Consider the following 20,789-nt stretch of genomic DNA (forward strand, 5'->3'; position numbering starts at 1 on the left):
TCACGCGATGCTTGTCTTCTCCAGACTCAGGTCGTGGACTGACCGAGAGGCTCCGCTGTTGTGGCCGGGGGAGTGCGGCGACGGTGATCAGTCCGATCCACTTACTCACCCTTTCTTGCCTTCATGGAATGCTGTTGGCTATTAGGCTAGGTGGATACCAAATAATACTGCTAAGTGACTAGCGATTCCGCTGTAGACGAGACTCACAATGGAGTCACGACGGCATGCCAGAACGTCCCAGGAGACAGTGGTATGGATGAATATAATTGCACAGGTGATTTGCGTCATGATTGCCTGATGAACAGAATTTGAGTTATTTGCAATTGATGAATAACTGATTACTGTGAATGTCTGAGTGGCAAATAAGAGGCAAAGCCAAGCCGTAGTTGTGGATGGTAATCAGGAAGAGTGGCGATGTTGCTACACCAGCGAACATCAGAAAATTCCAAATTCCACCAACATTCTACACCTGCGCATGAAATCACCTTCGTAAAGAGCTAAAGTCAATCTATAACAAGGTCATCACTAGTCAGTTCACCATTCCAGTTATTAACCTGGCCATGCCGAGCTGGCGCGCTCAAAGAACCATCCCCTATAGGGTACTTACCACTTCCGCTTCACATGAACTGAAAGCTCCTCGCCAACATTTACGAATCATATCACTGTAATGGGCATCGTATTAAGGCTCTAGAGTTTCTGGTGAACACACACGTCATGTTGCCTGTGCTAAGTTTATCTGGAAGGCGCACACAATCGTTAGGGAGTCTGTAGAGGAACGATTTCTGGATGTTGGACAAAATAAGACGGCCAAAATTGCTTCTCTCGGCTTTGAGCGAGCACCAAAACCATGAAAGATCTGCAGGGAGTTAGACGTAGAAATTAAGGGGTCACAGAGACAGTCGAACCAGACGAAGCTGTGTTCTTTTTGTGCACTCGCCTGACAAACCGAAGGATGAGCTCCGAGGATCATATCGACATGATGGGGGCAAACAGGGTCAAGATCATGAATTTTACTCTCACACATCATATATAACAAGAGTATCATCAATGAAGATGCCCTCAATGGACGAGCTGATCAAATCACGCACTCTGTCATGGAGATGCCAAAGAAGGGCACAGGAACGCGTGGGTGGAGAGGGGAACAGCAACCAGCCAATTGCAACACGGTTTCTAATCTTATCAGCAGCCCCGCTCGGTGCATAATGTGTCTATATGCATCATCCCGTGATCCTCTGAAAAGCCTCAGTCAGCAGATGCTCCACCGAAGCCAGACACATCAAAGGGAAGCATGCAGCTGTCCCTGTGGCTGAGGAGAATCAAACTCGACATAACCGCTTCCAATCGCCCGTATACCCGTTTCTACTCGTCTCTGGCGCAGAGCCAACCTGACTATGGCATCAAACGGTCTCGCATCCCGACTTACGAGTATCGACCGTTGCTGAACCCAAGAGACACCCGTGTGGCCATTCTCGAGCCAGCTGAAGCCTTCAATGAGCCCCTCCGATTAACCCTGAAACGAGTCTCGCTTAGCAGCCTTGGTAGGGTTCGTTACGAGGCCTTGTCTTATGTCTGGGGACCAATCACAGGTGACCGACGCGTGTACTGCGATGGCAAGGTCATACGCGTCACCCCCAACTGCGAGTCGGCGTTGCGCCATCTCAGGTTGAAGAAGAAGCCGCGGACGCTCTGGATCGACGCTCTCTGCATCAACCAGAGCTCAAATGCTGAGAAGAGCAGGCAGGTCCCCTTGATGGGTGATATCTACGAGTCCGCATCACGAGTCCTCATCTGGCTTGGTCCTGGTAGCAAGGAGATTGCCTCTGTGTTTCAGAAAGCGACTTTTCTATACCCATTCACCTCATCACCTCTATATGCCCTTCGATCATTCGGTCCTAGAGTTGGAGACCAAGTTAGAAAATGGAATCTTCTTTACTCCGTCTCCAACTGGCTGTGGCACCACTGCTGTAGGTGGCAATTGCTCATCGCCTTGAATCAGTCTTGGCTAACTTGAAGAAAAGACATTGGAAGCCGGTCTGATGCTCAAGTCATGAGTGTCATCAGTCGCAACGAATGGTTCTCTCGCATGTGGACCATCCAGGAACACTTGCTCGCAAAGCAGTCCGTTCTCGTCGCTGGACATGATTACTGCTCATGGACTGCGTTTTCCTCTTACTGGATGTGGAGCTTGACAGCCATCCGATCCGTCAAAGAGACTTCTATGCCAGCTTCGTTACGCATCGCAACTTGGATCGCATTCAAGAATGCTACAGCAGCTCGGCAGGGGCAAAGCATATCATCGGCACCCTTTGACATTTTCTCCGGATTCGTCGAATGCGCCCGCACCCATCGATCGAGAGACCCGCGAGACAAGGTGTACGCTTTCTTGCCACTGATACAGAAGCTTGAACCTCGAAAAGCTCCGCTTCCCGTCAACTATTCCCTCTCCCCGTCCCGTGTCTACGAGGGGTTTGCAAGGTATACGATCAACCTGTCAGGCTCACTCAAGTACCTCGAAGGCCTGCCGCCCCTTCGGTATCGAAGTACAATGCCCTCATGGGTCATGGACCTTCAAATACCCTCCAAGTTCCCTCTGATGCGATGGGCTGCCAGCCAACTCGGTGCTAGGGCGACGGGGGACAGTAAAGTTGATCTTCACCTGCTGGAGTACTCCGGACCGAAAGAGCTTATGCTCCGAGGCTGTGGCATCTCGCAAATTGAGACACTCTCGGCCCCCGGCCCGATGAAGCCGAAGCGTGTTGGCGAGCTAGAGGATTGGTTCTTTGGGTGGATCAGGGAGATTGGGAGAGCGGTGCATAAGGGTGAGGTCCCCTGGGCATACACCTCTGCTGAGTCTGGACTTCAAGAGTTCATCGACGGGGTATTTCGCTTCGACCCCTTCCTGGGCGGTTGTGTTCTATTCCTAACATCGTCGGGACACCTCGGAGTGTCAAGATTCGATCTTCAGCATGGGGATCAGATTGTCCTCCTCGCTGGCTGCTCCCTGCCAGCTGTATTGAGACCTTCCAATAACCAGAAAGGCAAGGCTCACTTCATGGGAGTCTCATACGTTGCAGGCATCAGTCACGGAGAAGCTTGGATTCATGGTGACGGGAACACTGCCGCTCCATGTGAGACCTTTACTCTCATCTGATGAACGACGCCTTGATGATACACAATCCGCATCTCGCTCTATTTCGCCAGACAAGAACGATTCGGACGACGCCGACGATGACGAACTCGATAACATGCTTGCGTCTGCTAGCATGGACAGGCCTCGAAGAAGCTAGGGGGGCCACAATGATATTGGGTCCTCGTATCTTGTCAATGCAACTTGTTGTGCCGTCTCCGGCAAAGGAGAGTCACGGTGCCCAGGTCTGCCCATTGGCCCTGGTGTCTAGGCCTGCTATATTCGTCCCCCGGCAATATTATCATCTTGATACTAGCACCCGTGGGCATACAGTCATCACGGCAGTCCCATCAAATACGTGTTCGGATATATCGAAGAAAAATCGCCAAAGGCCTATGCCAACCCAAATCCTCGTCACAAGGACCATTTTCGATGTGTTGCAAAAGCCCACTCATATACCGAAAGGTAGTCTCGCAACTAGGACATTCGTAATCGTACTTTGGATCATCACAGCGATAGTTCGGGTACTGGTGACAGTCGAATGCGAGGTCATCGACGACCTGGCAGTCGACTTCAGATGGGCACGTTCCAGCTTCGAGGTGCAACACCATGGCCGAGTTGGTTGCAAATTGGCGATGGCACCCCACGCACTCGATGTCCTTTGCCGCGTGGATGATCTTGTGCTATTGTCCATGTGAGTTACAGCTCCGGCCTTGCCATCAACGACTCCACGACAAACATTGTTGAGGTTGGACAGTGAAGTGAAGCGCCGCCCACATGTGACGCAGAGGTTATGTTCGTCTACGTTGTGTTGCTCGAGAAGCCAATCGCCGTAAAAGATTTGATCGCATCTTTTGCAATAGTGGTGATCATCTTCGAGGTGGTCATCGAGGTCATCCGCGTCTTCATAGTCTCGGACACTGCAGAGGTGACAGATATTGTGTCGGGAAGAATATCGCATATGCTGTTCCTTGGCAGCCTGAGAGCGAAAATCTCTGTCACATCGGACACACTCGTAGAATTGGTACGATCCCATCTCGTTTGTTGTTCAACGCACGCTGCAGCTGCGTCTGAAGGGGTTGAGGGGAAGGCTTTAATAAAATGGATGGCTGGAGGGTTCGCGGGGTTTGATCACCTGAACAGGTGGCGGACGTTCATAACCAACGCTGTTGGTGGCTGATTATGCGACGAGCCTGACGGTTATTGGATACCTTTTGATCAACATAAGTTAGCTCCTCTTTGAAGTACTTTCTATCTTATATTCATTCAATATGCCACAACACCCCCGCGGCGTCTACGTTGTCTTGGTATAAATCTGTTACGAAGAGCTCATTAAACAACATATTGCCAGTGCAACCCAGTTTACTCTTGACCGTTTGCATGCCTTTGAGCGTTTGACTCACTTGACCCTCCTACATCTATACATAATATTACATATAATACATCGTCTATGCTTACATGGGCTCTACAACGCCTCATCCAACCCATCATTCGCGTCGTCCTTTATTCGTAGCAGTGAGCTCATGACATATTCGTAACTCATCATCGTGACCGTGGCCGCAGGAACACTCCGTGCCATATTAACCCCCATACCATTATAAAGCGCCCTCCAACCCTCTTCACGGAGTATCGTGTGAAACGTATCGACGATGCCCCGATACTTGGCCTGCAGCACCATGCCGCTGAGGCCTGCACCCCGAAGCCTGGCAAAGCCACCAAGCCCTTCAAGAAACTCAGCTCCGGGGACTGGCCGTCTTTGGGTCTGCAGTCTGGTGCGAATGACCTCATGGGGATATGTGACACCACTGGCTGCGATCTTGGACAGGACTGAGGCGGAAAGGATGCTCACCCACTCTGCTTCATCATCTCGCGAAGCACCCATTCCCTTTCCCGTGAACTTCGTCTTGAGGTATTCATAGGTAGGGAATTGGACTGCCACGTGCGAGAGGCCCAGTAAAGCAGCTCCGAGCCCGGAATAGAAGGCTCCCACGCCCTCAGTTGTGTACATCTTGTAGGCGGCATCAAGTGTGGAGTGGTAATGCCAGTGTGGACGATATATGCGTTTTTTGCGGAACAGTCGACTTCTGCATGGTCGGTATGCCTGCGACATAAGGCGAACCTTGACTGTCCAGATGGGGTTGGTGACAACTGTTGATGCAGTGCCGGCTGCAATGGATGAGAGGATATTCACGGAATTTGGTCTTGAAGAAAGATAAGCTGGCTCGAATATCAGCACCTGTATTTGAGACTCTGATGGCCCTGATTTATCGGCGGCTAGGTATGTGTAACTCACGATAAGCTTGGGGTAATGTGACTTTGGAATGTTGGTACACTGTGAACCAGATAGCCCACGTCGGAAGATATCCCAATAAGAGAGGTCCCATCCCCCGATACATGCCCCTCATCCCCTCTCCCCTCCATATGACCCGTGCCGTCTGGGTAAGACCTCGGTAAAGCTCATGTTTGCGGGATCTACTTGCGAAGCGGACGGGGACAAGGCTACCCTGGGCCTGTAATCGGATTTTGATTACATCTAGAGGGCAAGTAAATATTCCCGACGCGAAGCCGCCGACTGCGCCTGAGAAAGCATTCAATTGCCCTTGTGTCGCGTTTGTCGCCCACGTTTCCAGCGGTGAGCGAGGGGCCCTGGGTGAGGGCATCGCCACATGAGGACACCCAAGATGCTTCACGTGTAGCTTTAAGGCTGATTTAGGCTAGTTGAGGGAGCGTTTGGGACATGACTATAGGGGATTTGAAAGACGATTTGAGATCAATTGGCGTCGTGAGATGAGATGATGAGAGGGTGAGATTTTGCTCTTCAGCTGATAACGTGACCCTACTTGACAGGGGTCGACCTTTTGGCCTCATAATTGGCCGACTTGCTCTCATTGCCCCACCCGCTGTGCTAGAATGGGTACCCTAGAGACACCAGGCAAGAACCTGGGATTCTCGACGCAACTCGGAGGTCTTCGGGAGCAGGCGAGCCTGGAACAGTTGATATTTCCTTCCTATAGCAGGCTGGTGATTCATTTGTATAGATTTTGTCTGAGGTATTTCCACATAGCGTAGTTCCGTATGACATCCCCCTTGCTATAACTAGCTGATCTCAATAACTCATAACGATATCCCCCCTTGGGTTTTTGCGGTACCTATGAGAAAGTGAAAACTGGCAAAGTAATTCGTGATGGACATTATGAAATTTCTTTCTCCGTACCAAGGGAGATAAAATAGACTCGAATGGTTGCTAGGGAATGGGCAACTCTGGACCATCGACGTGCTTCCCGGGAAAATGAGAACTTCCCATCGCCGTATGCCAGACTATGAGCCAATCTTGAAATGGGCATTGAACCATGTAATAGCCTGATCCTCTGCCTCTGACGCCTTTTCCGCAAGACCCTCCTTTTCCATGGATGCACGAACGCAGAAGCCATGTCCAGCCCCTGGGTAGATCTTAATCTCACCCCTCGCTGTTTCAGGCTTTGACTCGGCGAGGGCCTTCATCTTTCCCGCCGTCTCCAGGGGGAATTGACTGTCATTGTCACCCACAGCGACCGAAACTGGCACCGTGACCTTCTCAAAGTCGCCAGGGAAGCTTAATGCGCTAGGATGACCGGTGAATGCTGCGTCAATGATAGGCTTGCCGTCTACCTCAACACCGTGAGATAGGAGAATGGCAAGCTTGCCACCCCAGCAGAAACCAGCTACGCCGACGGGAAGGGTGGAACCCTCTGCTTTTCGAAGCTTCTCAAAAAAGCTCTTGGTGATGGGATAGGTCTTGCCGAATCGGTTACGTATCATGAAGGGCACCACGGCCCAAAGGGCAAGGAGCAAGTTATACCTGTGATAGTGTTAGTGACATCAAGTACAAGACGTGAAAGAGGCGTGCCCACCCTCGCCTGAGCCAATTTCCAGGGGCCATGGCAATGTGTATTCTGTCGAGGAGAGACACGGGAGGAGCATCCCCTGGCATGTCAGTCAAGTAAACCAAAAAAAATAATAAATTAAAAATTAGTATGGCACTCACCGATCATTACGTCTGGCAGGTAGATTTTGTAGTTGCTCTTGTCGGCGTAGTTGTCGGCTAGGAGTCGACAGTTGACAAACTTCCAGCCAAAGGCATCTGGGATGACGACGACTATGCCCTTGACCTCCTTCCCCTCGGATGGCTCGACGACGTAGGTGTCGAGATCATGAAGCTTGATTATCTTGCCTCGAGGCTCGCCATCGTGGACACTTCCCTTGAAGCAATCTGGGCAGGACATTTCAACCGAGCAGAAAGTTTTGTGCTTAATTTTTTACTAATAATTCCAATTCTTCTATGGCACCAGGACTCTTTTTAATTCACATGAAATGCTTCTTGGGGTTAACATGAGCGCCACTCGTGGCGGAGATAGACTAAGTCCGATCCACGGTGCCGACTCGGCGAGGAGGCTGGCTGTTTACGCTTGAACCCCTCTGTCGCTCAGGGCGTCAGCGCCTCATACGAAAATGCGCGGCAAATGAAGCCGAAGGCGCGAGGCCGAGTACCATACTTGATGTAGTTCTTGCATATGCATAGCTGTGTCGTACTCTACTTACCTATTGGCGCACACGTAAACCCTTCAAGTGCTGACGTCTCCAGTATCTCGGCCCATCTCTTTTGATGCGACAAGGCGAGGTTACAATGCTTATGGATCTTGTGCTGTGCGTCAGTGAGTAGTTGAAAGCCGCGCATTGCAAGTAGATTAGTATTGAACCGCGCTTGCTTCTGGCCCCCGGACTCTTGTTCGCTTGCCGCGCGGTTGTGTCGCCAGCCTCCCTCTGCTGATGTCTATTTTTGTAAGGACACAATGCATAGGCGCAATGGAGGCAAAGAAGCGTTCTACCGGATGATTAGAGCTTGAATCGGAAACCTACTCACCTACGCGACATCCCGAAACCTGAGCACACGAGAAAGGAAATGAACAAGTAGTGATGAACAACGCCAGTCATGTGGAAGGATCAAGATTATCCAAAACTTCATATGCGGGAAAACCTAGATTTGATCAAATCTTTGAGAGGCGGCAATGGAAGTTACAAGTAGTCTCGTCAGAGGAGAGGTTCCTATAAGAAGATACAGATGCGCACTTGGACACGTCGAGACCGTGGTTAACCGTTGTTAGCAGCATTGTACGTTGGAAGCAACCATGGACTCACTCGCAATGTTCCCCACATGTGCCAGTGAGAAAAGGCTTCAATTCATTGGCCTTTTGGTCAACAAGGTCGAAGAGCCACCCATTGCCTCGTCCAATGGACCAGGGTTGCCCCAAGACACTTCATGGGGCTTATCTTGGACCCTTGTCTCCTCCTAGAATTGCCAGATTGGGGATATACCCGAAGCCAATACCATCTGCCTCTGTATCGCCAAACAGAACCGATTCACTTGATACTGCCTCGGTTAATCTCTGTGCTATTCACGCCCCCGCAGATCACCCCAAGCCACTCGTGACACATTTATGCTTATCGTCGGAAGATCGCATTGCATCCATCCCGTGGTCAGGTTTCTCCACCTCCGTGTCTCGGAGTATCTATTCAACGCGATAACACCCCCGTTTTAAGAAATGATCACTCTCTCACTCTCTCACTGCTCTTCAATGCTACTCAATCTTTAATCATGCCCGAAAAAGCAGACAGTGAAGCGCCAGAGGGTGCATCTGTGACATATGGTGAGGTCACAGTCCAGACTGTGAAGCCATTCACGACGTTATCTGCCCTTGGCATCGGCTATGGAACCACAAACACCGCAGTTGGCCTTCTGCTAGTTCTCGGTAGCACTCTCCCCATGGGAGGCTCGCCACTGTTTTTCTGGGGCTTCCTGGTCATGGCTCTAGTCGGCTTGGCTACAGCCACCACTCTTGCCGAACTTGCCTCCGCCATGCCTCATCCCGGTGGCCAATACATCTGGGTGAACCGACTGGCGCCACCGCATTCACGGCGGCTTCTTTCCTACATCACTGCAGTCATCAGTTGGCTCGCTGCCGTTGCAACAGGCGCCTCAGCGTGCCTCTCTGTGCCGACTGGTGCTTGCGCCATCATCTCGCTCCTCGACCCCAACTTTGTCTACAAGCGATGGATGGGCTTCGTTGGGTTTCAGCTCCTCAACATTATCACGGTGTGCTGCGCGAGCTTCGAGAATGCACTCCCAAAGATCTCAAAGATCATGCTTTTGTTTAGCTGCGTCACCATAGCAGTCGTCTTTATCACTCTCTTCGCCATGTCTGACGAACACGCTTCTGCTAAAGACTTTTTCACCACCTCAGTCAACGTCTCGGGGTGGCCAAAGGGAGTTGCTTTCATCATTGGAATGAACGGTGCAAACTGGAGCTTCTCATGTCTCGACGTCGCCACACATCTTGCAGAAGAGATGCCTTCGCCGAGCACGGATATTCCAAAAGCTCTCATTTGGACGATTATTGTTGGCTTTTCCTCCGGTCTCCTCGTCGTCACGTCAGTCCTTATCAACGTAACCAGCATCGATGGATCTGCCGATAACTCGGCCATCGCTCTCTTCTACCGCATCACTGGCAGCAAAGCCGCAGCCGTTGGGCTTTGGGTACCGGTTTTGGTCACCACAGCTGGTGCAGTCTGGTCGATTCAGACTTGGCAATCCCGCCTTGCCTGGACCATCAGTCGCGAGGCAGGATTCCCCCTTCATCGTCACCTCAGCAAGCTTGCACCGGCGCCGTTCCATACCCCCGTGTGGTCTCTGCTCTGGTCGGCTTCAGGAACCGCCGTATTTGGGTGCCTGTATCTGGGCTCAGAGCTCGCCTTTAATTCTCTCATATCTACAGGCCTTTTGCTCCAATACATTAGCTACAGCATCCCTGTTGTCCTGATGCTGCTACAAGGTCGACCCAACTTTCAGCATGGGCCCTTTTGGTATCCCAGGCTTGGACTTCTTGCAAACGTGGTGATGCTTGCATGGGCGCTGGTTGCATTGGTCTTTTATTGCTTTCCTTATTACCTTCCTGTTGTGGCAGATGGGATGAACTACACCTCTGCCGTCCTTGCTGGCATTGCTGTCGTGATTGGGACTCTTTGGTTCGTCTATGCGAACAAGAACTACGAGGTCAAGGAAATTCTGGAGGACTGAAGCTATCTTGACCACGATTTATCTGTTAGCAGCCAGGGACTCAGAGCAGCACATCGTATCTGCTCGGATGAATCTGAGCTATCAGGTTTGGTCAAGCTGGATATCCAATTAATATGAACAGAAGACTTTTGCCTTATTCTATCCTAGCCTATTCGAGATGTAACTTTGTAAGGCTGACAACACTTTGTTAAGTTAAGAGGGCTTTATTCAGTGTTCGAGCTGGAAGGCTTTCAACGCATACCAAGGCTTCTCATGAGGCTTTATCGCGACGCCACCTAAGTGGCGGTCTGATGGACAGCTGAAGCATTTTACTACGCCACCACTCGCAGCTGCACAGCCCTGTTCGAGACGCCCTGCCAGCAAAGATGTCACTGGCATGCGACATATAAAATCCTGCTTCCCCTCGCATCCTATTCTTGACCAGAACCAAGCAACCGAGGTGACCCCTGAGGCTACGTCACATTTGCATTGAAAACCATCCTGCCAGCAAATTGTCCAATTGTGCTTTGAATTCCAGGCCAAATTCGGCCTTTAACCTGTCAAACATGGAACCCATCAGCTTCGCGGTCTCAGTCATCCCATTGTTTCACTCTTGTCTTCAGTATTTTCAGCTCTTCAAGACTGCGGAATCCGCATCCTTGGATGTTCAAATTCTTCTTTTCCAGCTTGACTGCCATCACGAAGATTTGATTATCTGGGGAGAGAAGCATGGTGTTTTCGACGAGATCCAGCCTCGGGTCTCCATGCCGGAAGAAGTGTTCAGCAGATTGGAGACGGCCCTTCGCCTTTTGGAAGCTCTATTCAAAGACACTCATGCTCTTCGTGAACGCTATGGCGTTGTCGAATCAAACGACGCCGGCGAGTCGGCAACAACTGGCCAGGACACGGCTTTTCCAAGCTCAGCGGGATTGCGTCGCCTCAACTGGTTCAAGTCCCAGAAAGCAAACTCTGGCAGGGAGCAGTCAGCAAAGCCTTCATTAGGAGTACTACGCAAAACACGATGGGCGATTTACGACAAAGAAAAATTTGAAGGACTTGTCCAGAAGATTGGCGAAGTCGTGGGCCAAGTCGAGAAGAGCCTGCCTGTACCGGACGAGTTCCGCAACCAGACAGCTCTCCGCGATATAATGCCTCTCATCGAGGACCTCGCACGGCTGAAGCTGTTCCAGACTGCGAGCGCAAGCATTAGGCCTGCATGGTCGAATGCTGCAAGCGGGTTGATCATAGCTTCAGAGGCTGCATCTGTTCGTGGGCCAGGGACGATTTCGCGCTGGATTGAGCAGGTGGACGACGGCGAGTCACGCCTTGAAGACAACCCATTACCACATCAAATTGCAACAGCATCGACCAACAACGCCAAGACACCCCAAAATAAGCCAAAGGAGCTCAGTTTTGGGATCGAGTACACCAGCTTGTGGAGCCTGTGGTTCGCCTTCCTCCCAAACTGTCCATCTTCGTCTCTGGGATTTTCATGCGCTACAAGGTTCCTCGAAATCAATGCAAACTGTCCGGCATTTATCAACGTGGAAGATGCGAAAAAGACATGGGGTCTTGGGCCAAAAATCAAACGAGCTCTCCAGAAAGATCCAGATATTGGGAAATATGAGGAAACACTCGACAAAGTGTCCAACATCAGTTCCGAGTTACAGGATAAGGTTGCAGACTTACTCGATCCCATTACCGCCGGACTCCGAACCCAGTCGACGTTGCACATCTACTGCCCCCCGTGCCGGTGCGCTATTCGGACGGCCCTGATCCTCTGTCATCAGGGACTCTCCAGCAGCAAGGCTTGGGTCAGGGTAGACGACAGAATCCCAACCACATGTTGTGACGCACAAGACACAGCCCAGCTGCTACAAAGCTTCATAGACACCATCAACGCATATGAGCTTGACCAGAAGAATGTCTTCCCGGCAGGCAGTCGTCGTGGAGATGTGGAATACATGGACAAAGAATGGATCGAAAATCGCGTCTACACACTCCAGGTGGATCTCTACGCTGGCGAGGCTCACGAGAATCGCTTCAAGAACTTTGAAAACTGCCTTCGTGACATGGAAAAAGCGGAGGGGATCCATTCGGTTGTCTTGGTGGAAGTGAGCAGTGGGGCTTGGATTCTGCAAACCGCGCCGTTCAGAAAATCTCCTCGGATGCCGAAGCAGACAGAGGTTTACAGTTACCGATGCCAGAATATTGAATACCATTGGAGTAACCATTTCGATGACAAAGGCATCTACCGAGGCACCTTCACTCCCAGTGACGTTGCCTTCCCTCAGCAGGATCACGAAAATTCTCGAAAACGCCCGAGACAAGACGAAGGAGATAGCCGGGTTTGAGACTGTACATACTCTGGCTAAGCACTTCCACCTCGATGCCGACACAGGACGCCCGCAAACGGGCCTGCTCAAGCACCTCAGTCCGACCTTCGCATCAACTCAGCTAGGAGAGGCAGGAGTTCAGCTCTAGAAATGGAAATGGATTTTGGTGTGCTTGAGTTTCGTCTCCAACTTCTACCCCATGACGGGCAAGAGGTAGGCTTCATGATAAGGGGGTCAGGAGAGTCGCTTGTCGACTCCGCTGTAGTCGAAAGAGTTGCCGAACTTGGGCACAACGATGTACGGACTCGTCGGAAGCTGATAATAATCCAAAATCATCTGTGATTATGGTTTAGCTTAGAGAGTATGGCAGCAAGATATTACACAAGAACCTTGGTCTTTTCCTTGTCGCTACGGAGGGCGAGTGTTGTGGCATCCGAGAACGTCAAGGGAATTTGGTACTCTTCGAGCAACGCAGCCACTTGTGACTCCCGGGATGTAGCATGTAGTCCCTTACTGTAGTTAAAGCCTGCACCCCATTCTTAGTGCTCGTTTGCTGCGAGATGTTCGACAAGGGCTTTTACGCCAGAGACAAAAACGACGCGATATCTCAGTCACTCAAATGCCCCAATGCCGTCAATAGTAACGTCGTGAACCAGCTCAGCAAAGTCGTCTCGTGAATATGCGTGTGTGATGCAGTCCTCACTACCGTCGCAGATGAAGGCAACGGTGAGGCGGTAATTTCTGGAGCTCATCTCGGTACGAGGGAATGTTTAAAGGAGAGCGCATGGCATTCTGTATGAACAAGGAGAGCTGCAAGAAACGCAGTGCGTTAAAGTCGGAATAACGAAGTGTAGGGCTGTGGCCTGAAGCTATCCTCGATAATGAGGACCGGAGGCGAAGGGGGTCATATAGCTACCGTTGTGCGGATTTCACGAGCCCTTAACATAAGAACACCACAGTGTGTCGAGTTATGACGTCAGAGGACCGAAATGGATGTCTTATAACCCTGGACAATGTGTCCTCATCTTAGTTCTATAACTTTCCATCAACACAATTACTCTCATTGAAATGAGAGAATCTGGTTGGAGGAAACTTGGCTGCCTCTACTATGGTACAGCTGCGGTATCTCACGGTTCGTTCCTACTGGCAATACCCCATGTCAGACCAACCTCGCATCTCAGGAGTTGACATAACATAAGACGCTACTGGGAATATGTAACAAGACGCCACAGGTATTTCACGAGACTTTGATACTAAGACGGGTGATTATAACCCCCCTCGGACTCGTAGTCAGATAGACGATTTCTGTTGTAGTTGACAGATTCAGAGATAGCGAGCTAAATATACATCCTATTTACCTATCTATAGCCTTGCCATATTCTCACTAGCAACAGCCTAGACCCTCAGTAGAATATGTTTAACCCAGGGGGTTTCCTTAATCCTCGCTAATCTCTCGCGAGATAGGATGAAACGCATCCTTCTTCTGCTCTATAACTCCGCTTCCCCAAGGATCAGTATCAATCCCAACAATCGGTGTCTTGCACTTCGCCTTCAACGCGGCCTGCGCCTCGTCACTCTCGTATGGAACGCAATCGACCCCGATATCACCATGCATTCCATCGCAAATGATGACAGGCTTTCCACCACAAGGTGTTTCCACGTTGAAATCCTTGAGGGTGATGTTGGAGCAGACGGCGGATTCGCTGGCTGAGCATGATAGACGAGCAACAGCGTTTCCGTATACTCCAGAGGTGTAACCTGTAAAGTTCTCGAAGTGGATGTTTGTAATATCCATGCCTGAGGGGTACTTGTTGCATTCCTCGGCAGATTTGTTGAAGTAGCAGGAGTCGAGGAAGATGCCATAGTCCATTCGCGCAACCCAGAAGTTCCTAAGGCTGGTATTAGTATTGGTTGCAGGCAAAATTGAGTAGGTAGTCTACTTGAAGGTCACATTGTTGACATATCCTGTGCCGGTCTTTTCACCAGCCCAGACCTTGATACGCGCACCGGAGTACTATGCAGCAGGTCAGCTTCTTCAATTCAGGCATGTCCCAATAGGATCAACTCACGTCGCCATTCAGCATCCAGACGTTCTCGATATGCACGTCGTGAACATTGGAAACCTCGCCCTCGTACTGACCAAGAGAGCCCATGGACTATAACACGAGTTAGATAGGGGTAATGCCGCACATTTGGTCAGGGTTCTTACCTGGCCGTGCGTGCCGTTGCAGTACATGGTGTTGACGTAGAGATCAGAGCTGTTAGGCTTGGGCGAAAAACAATCGTCATCAATATTAACCCAGGCACGCTCTATATGAACCGTAGAAGTGTTCATGGTGTTCATAAAATCCGTGTTCTTCGGGATGATACTGCCGTTGTTGGACAAAGCAGTTGCCACGACGTCAGTGTATCGGATGTTCTTGGAGCTGACGATGAAGTTGTTCCAGCAAGGAGAATCCTTGAGGTGGATTCCAGAAATCTCCAAGTTCGTCGTATTCTCGGCGTAGAAGAGAATAGGCCGGTAGTACTTGTTGTCAGGGTTCAGAATTCTGCACAAGGGTAAGCTATGATGAAGATATGCACGACGAGAGCAACTCACGAGCCTGTTCCAGCCTCAAATTCATTCCACCAACGCTGACTGGGCACTTATTAGCTTCTATTCGCCTAAAATGAGGATTTGACGCACCCCTGGCCCTCAATAACTCCCTCGCCATAGATCTTGATGTTCTTACCTCCCCACTTCCAGAACATGATTGACTTCTGGAAGGGGTGGTACCAGGCATTCTCCTGCCAGTACTCAACGTCGTCCGTAAACTATTATCATATTTAGTATATGCGATGCCCCACCGAGAGGAGAATTATTACCCGAATCTCGCCGTCCAGGTGGATATGAATGTCATTGAGCCCTGTCAAGTCCAGAGCCTTTCCTATGACAAACGTCTTTCCCTTTGGTAGATATAGTGTGCCACCACCGTTAGCTTTCAACACACCCCTCTTGAACCTCTCCGACGCATCGCCATGCTCGTTCTTAGAGGGACGAATGGTGATGATCTTGCGGTGGCCATGGTGTGGCGGTTTGTAAGGGTGCTTATCGCGAAACTCGGACAAGTCGCGAGGGACACCAGCGGGTAGGCTCACGGCATTGACAAGAGTCAGAGCTAATGCTCCCACAAGATAAAGAGCCCGGAAGGAATGCATGATGAGATCGGGGACTACCGCCTAAGACTCTGGGAATGGAACCAGGTGCCAGGTACAGGAGTGCAAGGTTTATGCATGCGATTACCCCCATCCTTATTTAAATATTCGGTCTTCGATGCATTTACTTTCCGACCTCGGGATATTCTTCCAGCGACAAGTTGCATCCGCAGCTCGGTCCTCATACCACCATGATCCTCTGTGATCCATACTACGGCGTAGTATGGGGTCGCCAAGCCGGCCGGAAAAGTGGTTCACCAGGTTGTCGATGCGGGGAACCGCTGACTCGTCTAGCATGGGTTGCGACGATCGTCTTCGCTTTCAGCTAGGTGAGGTAACCATTGGTGGAATTTCCTATCGCCATTTTACCTATGTTAGTTGCTCTTTAGGTTTAAGCTTGATCCTGAGGGGTTGAGAAAGACAACGGCCGGAAAAACGGATACGAACAACAGGCCGAGTCCTTTTCCGACATCGGCACATTGCCTGGCTCTGTTCCTATATCCTTGTCTTCTTGTACTTTGCGGTTTTAACTGCCAGTGGCTCACTCAAAAGAGGCCAGGGCGAACGGTTCCTTACTAGAGGAGATCAAACCAGCATCATGGTGACGTCTGGATATCCTGACTTGATAGATTGCAGTAGAAGGGTGCGAGAGTCAACCCCAGATTCCTCACGCAATATTTCTGCCAGTAAGTACAAGCCGAGGTCGTGTCCTATCTTTATGCAATATCTGACCAACCACTTGAAGTGGTAATCGCTGATAATACTGGCGACGAAAAGTGAACGATTGAGAGCTAGGACAGGCACTTGGACCAATGTCGGCACCTCCGGGTTGATTACAAAATCTATGTCTTTTCGAATACACCTGGCTATCAATGAAGTTCTATGCAGAGTATTGCTTCTTTTCTTGTGCCCACTCGAGCTTTGACCTGTGGCCTGTTCAGGAACACGATCTGGTTCCATGTCAAAATGCTAATTCGCTGTCATGAATGCCCTTCTATATGTTAACTCAGCAAAATCGACCAAAGGCCAGCTATTTAAGCCAATAACAAAGACGAGTTACAGCATGGTCTTTCAGATGCAACCAAGCTCAATAGCCTTGCCGAAAGTATCACGAGGCGCTCCAGGACCGGCGAGGGCAGCCAATGAGGCAGTCACCATCACACCAACTATCGATTAGCTCACCGGGTTTCACAAAATCCGGCCCCGCGGGACTAAGACACCCCCCATCTCAACTGTGTATGACTTCATCGACCGAAACATCAACCTCCCTTGACCCAAGATCTCACTTCAGTCTTCCACACTACACTCAGAGTCTTTAACCATGGCTACCCTCAATACTGTGGTACCCGCTCTTCCTGTCCTCCTGAGCCTAACTGGTGTTGGAGTGGGCATCTACAGCTTCGTTTCGCCCACCAACGCCATCCGCATGTTTGGACTGCGCACCCCTTCGCCAACCGATAAGAATCTTCCTTCACCACATGCCGAAGCCTTCCAAAGATCCGCTATATACACCTATGGCATCCGCAACATCGGCGGAGGCCTTGCCAACCTCGGCATCTTTGCGTTCTGGAAGCTGTCTCCGGTGTGCCAGACCAACCCGGCCGCGTCGGATGCTGTGAGACAATGCCTGGGAATTTGCCTCATTTTGGGCACAACTGTTGGACTGGGTGATGCTTGGATTATTCGACAATTCGCCAAGGATGAAGGGGTCCAAGGGGAGGCCAAGACTGAGGCAGCCAAGGCTAGTGTTAGTCACGCTATCACGGGAGCCGTCATCTTGGCGACAGGCATCTTCTTGGTTCTGTAACGGTTTCGGCTCAATGCACATAACCTTCTGGGCTGTTTCGCATTATATGTTCCCATCAACTCACCTCCATACAAACCGGCGCCATAGAATGCCACCACTCAAAAAATTTATTAACAAAATTGTAATTCACAGTTGTTTTTTCGAGCCTTATCTTCTAAGTGCAATTATTTTAAGGCATTGAAATTGAAATTGTTGCATCTCTACATATTAAAGAGTTTTGCACTATGCTAGAGGGCTGCCGTTCTAGTCTTCTACTGCTTCCTGTGCAGGCCACCCGTATCGCCAGTGTCATGGATGGCATTGGGTACAGCCCTCTCCACACTCTCAGGCAGCTTCTCCTGAAGCTTCTGAGGAACAATGGAAGCCTCACCTCCTCCCTTGGCGTGCGACTTGTTGGTGGACTGGCCAGGCTCGGAGCCAGTAGGATGGATCTTGAAAGTATCAGTTGACTGTCCTTGGCACGTGTGACGAGTAACTTACAGCCTCGGGAAGCTTCTCCTCAAGACCTTGGGGTGCCTTTCGCTGCACGGCTGTGGGAACCTTGGAATCGCCTGTGGTATGGGACATACCCTGGCCGCGCTCGTTCTCCATTGGCATCATTCCAGACATGGTGGGTGATATTTTGTGGTATGTGCGAAACTTGTACTACTTGAGAAGGGGGTCGGACAGTGTGTTTGTAGTTGGTTGATCCAAATAGTGCAAAACTCGGGGTTGTGGATGGCGGGTTTTATATATTTTCCTGCTCAAAGGCTTCTACCAGACTGGGGAGGATTGGTGGAATAGCAGACGTCATGACTTCATCGTGATCTAAGAGGACGCGTCGAGCCGCGCCGTTGCTATAGTGCAATGTTGCCCACGTAAGCCCGGTGTCTTGAGAGGCATTCCTCAGCATTCTTGTCTCGCATCGCCAGTCCTAGGAAGATCGAGAAGCCCAAGTAAGCATAACGTCATTAATAGAGTCCGTTCCAAGCCGTTTTGGTCACCGTTCAACGGCTTATTTCGACGCCATCGGCGGATAGACCGTCACCACTGGGGATGACATTAGTCGATGACGTCTTCTATCCTAGAGCATCAGGGGCGGAAGGTTGTCTTGCGAATAGTGTATGAGTCATGATAAATTGCCGTGGAAATGCTACCTTGTTTTATTTTCCCATTACAGTCGCGATAGACCCTAAGCTCCAAGCTCGGAGCTGGTGGTTGTTATGGCTAGCAGGTCTGCTATCAAGCCAAGATCAATGACGATGTGGCTTGTTTCGACTACCTACACTAAAATATTTCTGCAAAAGGAGTTGCTGAAGGTAATACGATCTCGATTTGTGCCTAGTGTTTCAATTAGTATGGCCGTATCTTTGCAGGCTGAGTTTTGCGAGTGCGAATGCGAAATGTAAACACCGCCAACACAACGAGGCGCAATTCGCGTCAGTAACGTCACCACTCAGATACACATCTGTGAAGTGGCATGTAGGACCTAGATTGCCTCGGTACCTGATGAGATGTATTGTTCACTTTTGCTTTGGCACAGCGGCCTATTGTGTTCCACAAAATTTCTTATGCGCGAGGCCAACAACCTCTAGCAGTGAATCCATCCTTAGATAGCCAGAGGACCGATCTATTGGGTGTCAGGCTCTTGGCCCAACGACGGTCACAGCCTATGCATTCGTGTCTTGGTCTGTCGAGATTCTTTCTCCAGCGTTACGGACGAAACTGAAGTGTCCAGGAAGAATATGACCCACAAGAAACCTAGCATAGTCCAGACAGCTTGCAATAAACATTTATGCCTTGATCTACATGCAAGGGTACCTTCTTTCCTAGTCATGGGGCCGGCTATGACCGGGATAATTTCCGTAGTATGGGATGGTGCCTTCGCTCTGTATCTTTTTCGGCTTGCTTTCTAACTAGCGTTTTCGTCTGAACGGCGTCTTCCGCGCAATATCAGCATGGCAAGTGTTGATGCCTAACATCTTCGTCCCACGATGCAATTTTCACGCATGCTTACAGTGCAGATGCAGGCCGCAGAGTGACGTTTACATCCTCTAATCAACATCGCGTTGCCGAGCTGTGCAGGTTGCCTCTGCGTCCAATCATCGCCTCCCCAGTTGCAGTTCTCGCCTCACTTTCAAGTAACCCCTCAATGTAGATCAGCTGCTCTATCCGACTGCAGTTCTGCTGCAACTACAAAAGCATCATTCAGTTTTCAGTGAAGCAAGGACACATGGTTCTCCCTTCACTTCCTCATCACAACACACAGCCGCTCATATCCTCCACTCATACTCTCCATCAAGGATCTTTCCACAAAAATGGATTTTGAAGAAGAGGATAAAGAGAATGTGCAAGTTTCACTCCCTAGGATAATTGACTGTGGCCCCGGCTGACGGGTTTCGCTCGCCCGATTAGGGAACCAAGAACGAATTAGTAGACGGCTGAGGTATTTTTACCTCTCGTCCTCAGAAAGTTGGCTGGCGTTGGCTGAGAAACAGCCCATTCACAGACAGGGATCTGGGTCAATCACAGTAGCTCAAGAGACGAGGTTGAGTGACAGGAGAATCTTTCATGCGGCTAGCCGTAGAGATAGTTAGGAATATGTTGAACGTTGATTCTTATCCACGTAGCATCTTCCATGCATTTGCATTTGAGCGTTGCGCCTAAGATAATTAGTTTCTCAAGACTGTCCTATGCATTTGCTCACTCATCCATTAACTTCCCCATTTCCCGACGGCATACACCATTCCTAATGCGGCTAGCTCCCCGGTGCCCCCGGATTTAAATGCGGATTCAGCGGCAGTTCATGTACAGGTGCTACCGTGCTTCCCGGCAACTCAGGATGCTGCCACCCAGTCAAGGGCAATTCGTGGACAGGGGGCGATGCGTATGGAGGCAATCCGGACTGTGGCTGATGTTGAGGTGGCAGCTCATGGACTGGAGATGAAGCTGTGGTTACTCCCATATGACTAGTATCCTTCTCGAGTGCTCCATAGGCCGCTGCTCCGGCTTGAGGATAAGTCCCAACTGGTTGAGGTTGAAAGTGGGGAGGATTCGAACCAGCAGGGAGCTCGTTAATACCATTCGTTAAGGTTGGCGCTGTCGGTGGTGCAGCCGGCGGGTTCTTCTTTCGGCGGAGACGGTAGAGGATGCCTCCTATTAGTGCCGCGGCAGCGGGGAGTCCTACCCCGAGACCAGCACCGAGGCCGGCTTTCGAGCTATGGTGTATCTTGTGGTGGCTGCTGGAAGACCCGT

At 50.5% G+C, this 20,789-nt stretch overlaps 8 protein-coding genes across 8 annotated transcripts; 3 read left to right on the forward strand and 5 right to left on the reverse strand.

Annotated features, from left to right (window-relative positions):
* Positions 1-1,288: 1,288 nt before the first annotated feature.
* NCS54_01323400 (HET domain-containing protein) lies at positions 1,289-3,287 on the forward strand (the record flags this gene model as incomplete). Its single annotated transcript, XM_053158437.1, has 3 exons — positions 1,289-1,964; positions 2,019-3,128; positions 3,202-3,287. The coding sequence occupies 3 exons, from the start codon at positions 1,289-1,291 to the stop codon at positions 3,285-3,287; spliced, it is 1,872 nt and encodes a 623-aa protein (XP_053014412.1).
* Positions 3,288-3,477: 190 nt separating this feature from the next.
* Positions 3,478-4,163, reverse strand: NCS54_01323500 (C2H2-type domain-containing protein; the record flags this gene model as incomplete). The annotated part of the gene is made up of 2 exons (XM_053158438.1): positions 3,478-3,810; positions 3,867-4,163. The coding sequence occupies 2 exons, from the start codon at positions 4,161-4,163 to the stop codon at positions 3,478-3,480; spliced, it is 630 nt and encodes a 209-aa protein (XP_053014413.1).
* Positions 4,164-4,592: 429 nt separating this feature from the next.
* NCS54_01323600 (Hypothetical protein) lies at positions 4,593-5,787 on the reverse strand (the record flags this gene model as incomplete). The annotated part of the gene is made up of 2 exons (XM_053158439.1): positions 4,593-5,344; positions 5,421-5,787. The coding sequence occupies 2 exons, from the start codon at positions 5,785-5,787 to the stop codon at positions 4,593-4,595; spliced, it is 1,119 nt and encodes a 372-aa protein (XP_053014414.1).
* A 658-nt stretch (positions 5,788-6,445) lies between these two features.
* On the reverse strand, positions 6,446-7,413 carry NCS54_01323700 (DLH domain-containing protein; the record flags this gene model as incomplete). The annotated part of the gene is made up of 3 exons (XM_053158440.1): positions 7,152-7,413; positions 7,018-7,090; positions 6,446-6,965 (listed from the first exon to the last, which is right to left on the reverse strand). Exons 1-3 carry the CDS (start codon positions 7,387-7,389, stop codon positions 6,446-6,448), a joined length of 831 nt encoding a protein of 276 aa, XP_053014415.1. The 5' UTR covers positions 7,390-7,413.
* A 1,346-nt stretch (positions 7,414-8,759) lies between these two features.
* Positions 8,760-10,238, forward strand: NCS54_01323800 (Hypothetical protein; the record flags this gene model as incomplete). The annotated part of the gene is made up of 1 exon (XM_053158441.1): positions 8,760-10,238. The coding sequence occupies one exon, from the start codon at positions 8,760-8,762 to the stop codon at positions 10,236-10,238; it is 1,479 nt and encodes a 492-aa protein (XP_053014416.1).
* Positions 10,239-13,988: 3,750 nt separating this feature from the next.
* NCS54_01323900 (Hypothetical protein) lies at positions 13,989-15,751 on the reverse strand (the record flags this gene model as incomplete). Its single annotated transcript, XM_053158442.1, has 7 exons — positions 13,989-14,442; positions 14,494-14,567; positions 14,623-14,709; positions 14,763-15,102; positions 15,153-15,191; positions 15,240-15,367; positions 15,419-15,751. 7 exons carry the CDS (start codon positions 15,749-15,751, stop codon positions 13,989-13,991), a joined length of 1,455 nt encoding a protein of 484 aa, XP_053014417.1.
* Positions 15,752-17,069: 1,318 nt separating this feature from the next.
* NCS54_01324000 (Hypothetical protein) lies at positions 17,070-17,555 on the forward strand (the record flags this gene model as incomplete). Its single annotated transcript, XM_053158443.1, has 1 exon — positions 17,070-17,555. One exon carries the CDS (start codon positions 17,070-17,072, stop codon positions 17,553-17,555), a length of 486 nt encoding a protein of 161 aa, XP_053014418.1.
* A 251-nt stretch (positions 17,556-17,806) lies between these two features.
* NCS54_01324100 (Hypothetical protein) lies at positions 17,807-18,164 on the reverse strand (the record flags this gene model as incomplete). The annotated part of the gene is made up of 2 exons (XM_053158444.1): positions 17,807-17,986; positions 18,036-18,164. The coding sequence occupies 2 exons, from the start codon at positions 18,162-18,164 to the stop codon at positions 17,807-17,809; spliced, it is 309 nt and encodes a 102-aa protein (XP_053014419.1).
* Positions 18,165-20,789: the final 2,625 nt, after the last annotated feature.

Source organism: Fusarium falciforme, chromosome 11, assembly GCF_026873545.1.
Source record: "Fusarium falciforme chromosome 11, complete sequence".
NCBI lineage: Eukaryota > Fungi > Ascomycota > Sordariomycetes > Hypocreales > Nectriaceae > Fusarium > Fusarium falciforme.